Here is a 3,575-nt window from a genome sequence, read left to right on the forward strand (position 1 = left end):
GGCGGCCATGTTCGTCAATAATGAACCCAAGGTACTTTATCGACTGCATGAAAAAGGTGCATTTCTCTCGGCGCACTTTGAAGCCATATTCTTGAATACGACTAACCACATAATCAAGGCGCTGCCACAATGCGTAGGGGGGTTGTGACCCATGACGATCAGATCGTCAGCAACGCCAGGGGCGTGCTTCAGCATCGTATCCATGGTCTGTTGAAATATGGCTGGACCTTTTTTGATACCGAACGGCAGTTGGGCATACTGGAACAGACCGCGGTGCGTATTGATCGTCAGAAATTCTCGGGATTCTTCCTCAAATTCAGCCTGAAGGTGAGCATCGGCCAAGTGAATCTTCGCGCGGAACATTTACCCCCATTCAGTTTCGCGAGCAACTCGTCTGGAAGAGACCGAGGGCATTGATTTGTATCCAGTGGAGCATTGAGACCGGTGGAGGAATCTGCATACAGTCAGCTGGTCCCGTTAGCCTTCTTCACCAACACGATCGCTGTGGCCCTAAAAACTGGTTTGGCACCGGGGAGGAGGCTCTTGCTTCTGTGCACCGTCCAAGTTGGTTGGCGAATATAGATACATTGCATTTTAGGAGGTCCTCGAGTGAACACTTCGCAATGTGAGTTGGTCCGAGGGCACCTCCGGCTACTACATGTGCGAGGTTTCGAATAGAGGTAATCGACTTTTTCAACAGATTTAGCTTGTCGATACAGTCCAGCTCGATGGGACCAAGTTTGCAGCATGACGTCACGTGACTTGCGGTTTTGAGTCATTGAAGCTTGTGGAGCAGTCAATTTCAGTTAACCACCAGAAGTTTCACATGCGGCTTATCAATTCGTTTCCACGTTCGTACCAAATTTTTGTGCCAGCTTGTGCGAAAGGTCAACTGCCTTCTGGTAGCGACGCCTATCGACTATCAAGTTTGAAGTTGGCCTCACCGTCCCAGACCAACCTTAGAAATTCCTACCAGATCAACAAAGTGAATCTCAAACAGTCCCACCTCGGTAGTTCTTCGAAGGAAGCGTTCTTCACAGAGAAGATGGTGAGTGATAAAGCCACGTCCGCAATGTCATTACTTATGAGTCATAGAGTAATGCGAGATCCCTCTGCACACAAGACAACAATATGAGCTCTCTAGCAAAGCACTGCGTTCTGGCACCTGTGCTCGATTTCATAAAATCGTTCACCAGTAACACCCTTCCGGCGCCTAATTGCCATGCCACCCGGAGGGCTGGGGTACTGCCAGCTTACCCAAGCCTAGACAGGAAAAGTCGAGAGGCAGAGGTCGGGTTCGAACCACGAACCTTCCGGTCAGTAAATTCGCGCTCTAACCACTTGGACCACCTCGCCCCCTTGATTCGATGAAATCGATGCTTCTTATCGATTTTTTAAAGTCAGTTAGACTGGCATATCCCATTTGTTGATACTAATGAAGTAAAACTATGCTATCAAGGAGATGGTAAGGTGTGCACTGCTGACGTCAATATCAACTTCATTCGCAATCGACTTTGGTTCAACAGTTGTTTTATTGCCCCACACCAGAGTGTTCTGAATACCAAATCCGGAGAGTGGGAAAAAAGCTGATGTGGAAGGTGATTCAACCAGATGTAATCGGATACCTCAGATGTGATGTGACCCGTCAGGGTACGGCAACTGCTGGTAGATGAGAAGAGACATGAGTCATTGCGTCCACGAGTATAAAGTCGTGACCAAGTTCGAAGAAGACACAAGTTCATGCTGTCATGTGAGCTCGCCTAATCGCCCTTGTGAGCAAATCACAGCCTGGAGCTGTTGTGACGTTTGGGTTGGAGGATAAAATTACCGAGACTCACTGCAATGTTCAGCGGCGAGGGCGAGCGAATAAGTAAGAAAACGACCGATCAGTTCTTCCGATTGTCTGACATATTCGGATAAGCTGCTCCACATGAACCGTGAGGACTGTGAAAAATGTGGTCGCTTGAAAAATCGTTCACTCCGGGCTAACAGGCCTGGAAAATGAAAAAAAACCGCACCGTGGAACGACTACTGACTTCACCCCCAAGTAGTAATGACCACATGCCTCTGAGAGTCAGCTGTAGTGTAGCACCCTTACGGTGCCTAGCTACCATGCCACCTGAAGGGTGCACGAGGGCTGGGATACTGCNAAGCCTAGACAGGGGAAGTCGAAGGGTGGAGGTCGGATACGAACCACGGATCTTCCGGTCAGTAAATTTGTGCTCTAACCACTTGGCCCTTCTCGCCTCTGGGAGAATTTCACCACTAACGAATATTCTGTCCTCTGACAGAGGCACTTCTCATACCTTGTATCGCGACTCGTTAATTCGATAAAACCATTGGTCCGAACTTGCTCCCGAATCGTCGAACCGTAGTTCACAGACTGTCCAAACGTTTATTCCCCGTGAAACGTTTCTGGAAATTTTAAAAGAGGATGCATCCCTTCTCATAAAATCTCGCAATACGATTAGTTTGATCAGTGAGGTGTTGGGGACACAAAATCGATTTAAATTCGAAAAGCTGAGGTAATTGATCCTCGCACTGAAGTTGTGCAAAGTGATGTCGTGGAACAGGCATGTACAAAACTTCGGAAGTAAGGTAGGCGACAGCGTTTTTCCGATTGGAATGGGGTATTTAACATATTCGGTTCATCCAGCGGAAGATGCCTTCCTAGTGTTCTATGCCTACCTGTGCGGACGCTGCAAATCCCAGACGTTTACACGCTTAAAATGGTGTCTAGTTCATTGTCAGATACACTTGTGGTAGGGCGGTTTTGAGCCATTCTGGAAGCATTTTCTCCCGGTTTGTCATAGAAAAACCACCAAATTCGACGCAACTAGTGAGTCAGTCAGTTCATCTATGCAGAATCAAGCAAAAGTGACGGGAGATGTAGCAAGGAAGGAAGGTTTTGTGGATACTGATGCCATCCTCTCTACAACGACCACGTGTGTTTTCTTGTGTGGAATCGACAGCCAAATGGATGATGGGCACAGGTTTCCTTCTAAAAGATGGAAACTGAGTGCATTTTCTTGGAATTCTTTGATATTCCGTTGAGTTTAGGTATTCTCCCAACAACCAGAGTGCATGTAGCATAAACGGAGAACGCACCTAGGGAGGGACATAAAACCCCGACCTCTTACTTACCGGACGGGCAATTCAAGTTACCGAAATCTGTCACTGTCCGTTGTAGTCATACACTTGAACTGCACAGCCATTTCGCCAAAACTCCCGGATGTAGATCACGTGACAGTCGATCTGTTCGCTGAGCTAAGTAATCAGCTTTTAGAAGTTCCGGTACCGGGAAGATATCCTCAGTGCGTGGTTGGCTGGGTGGGTGTTTTCATCAGGGTCGTTTGCGTTTATATACTTTCCAAAGTGCATTCGATATCTCCAAAAGTGTTGTTTTGTTAACCTCACTTAGAATCTGATTTACATGTTTGTTGGACTAGCCGGATGTCTTCATTTCAGTAGTTTTTGTTATCGCCCCGATTGGTCCGTTCGCCTTTGTGTCCGCCTTCTGTCCGCCTTCCTGCCATCTGATTGGTTGTCTTCCTTTTTTGTATTTTTCATTCGTT

At 47.3% G+C, this 3,575-nt stretch overlaps 2 protein-coding genes across 2 annotated transcripts in view; one reads left to right on the forward strand and one right to left on the reverse strand.

Annotated features, from left to right (window-relative positions):
- Nucleotides 1-3,575, forward strand: part of T265_05399 (hypothetical protein) — a gene marked incomplete at both ends in the record, with an annotated part of 101,857 nt that overhangs the window by 20,619 nt on the left and 77,663 nt on the right. The window contains 3 exons of the mRNA XM_009170397.1: nucleotides 321-564; nucleotides 876-1,048; nucleotides 1,405-1,465. Of these exons, the coding sequence (XP_009168661.1) occupies nucleotides 321-564; nucleotides 876-1,048; nucleotides 1,405-1,465 (478 nt within the window). The remainder of the gene's footprint in view (nucleotides 1-320; nucleotides 565-875; nucleotides 1,049-1,404; nucleotides 1,466-3,575) is intronic.
- T265_05400 (hypothetical protein) overlaps nucleotides 941-3,575 on the reverse strand; it is a gene marked incomplete at both ends in the record, with an annotated part of 54,678 nt that continues 52,043 nt past the window's right edge. Inside the window, 2 exons of the mRNA XM_009170398.1 lie at nucleotides 941-1,032; nucleotides 1,839-1,994. Coding sequence (XP_009168662.1) covers nucleotides 941-1,032; nucleotides 1,839-1,994 — 248 coding nt within the window. The remainder of the gene's footprint in view (nucleotides 1,033-1,838; nucleotides 1,995-3,575) is intronic.

Source organism: Opisthorchis viverrini (assembly GCF_000715545.1).
Source record: "Opisthorchis viverrini unplaced genomic scaffold opera_v5_101, whole genome shotgun sequence".
NCBI lineage: Eukaryota > Metazoa > Platyhelminthes > Trematoda > Opisthorchiida > Opisthorchiidae > Opisthorchis > Opisthorchis viverrini.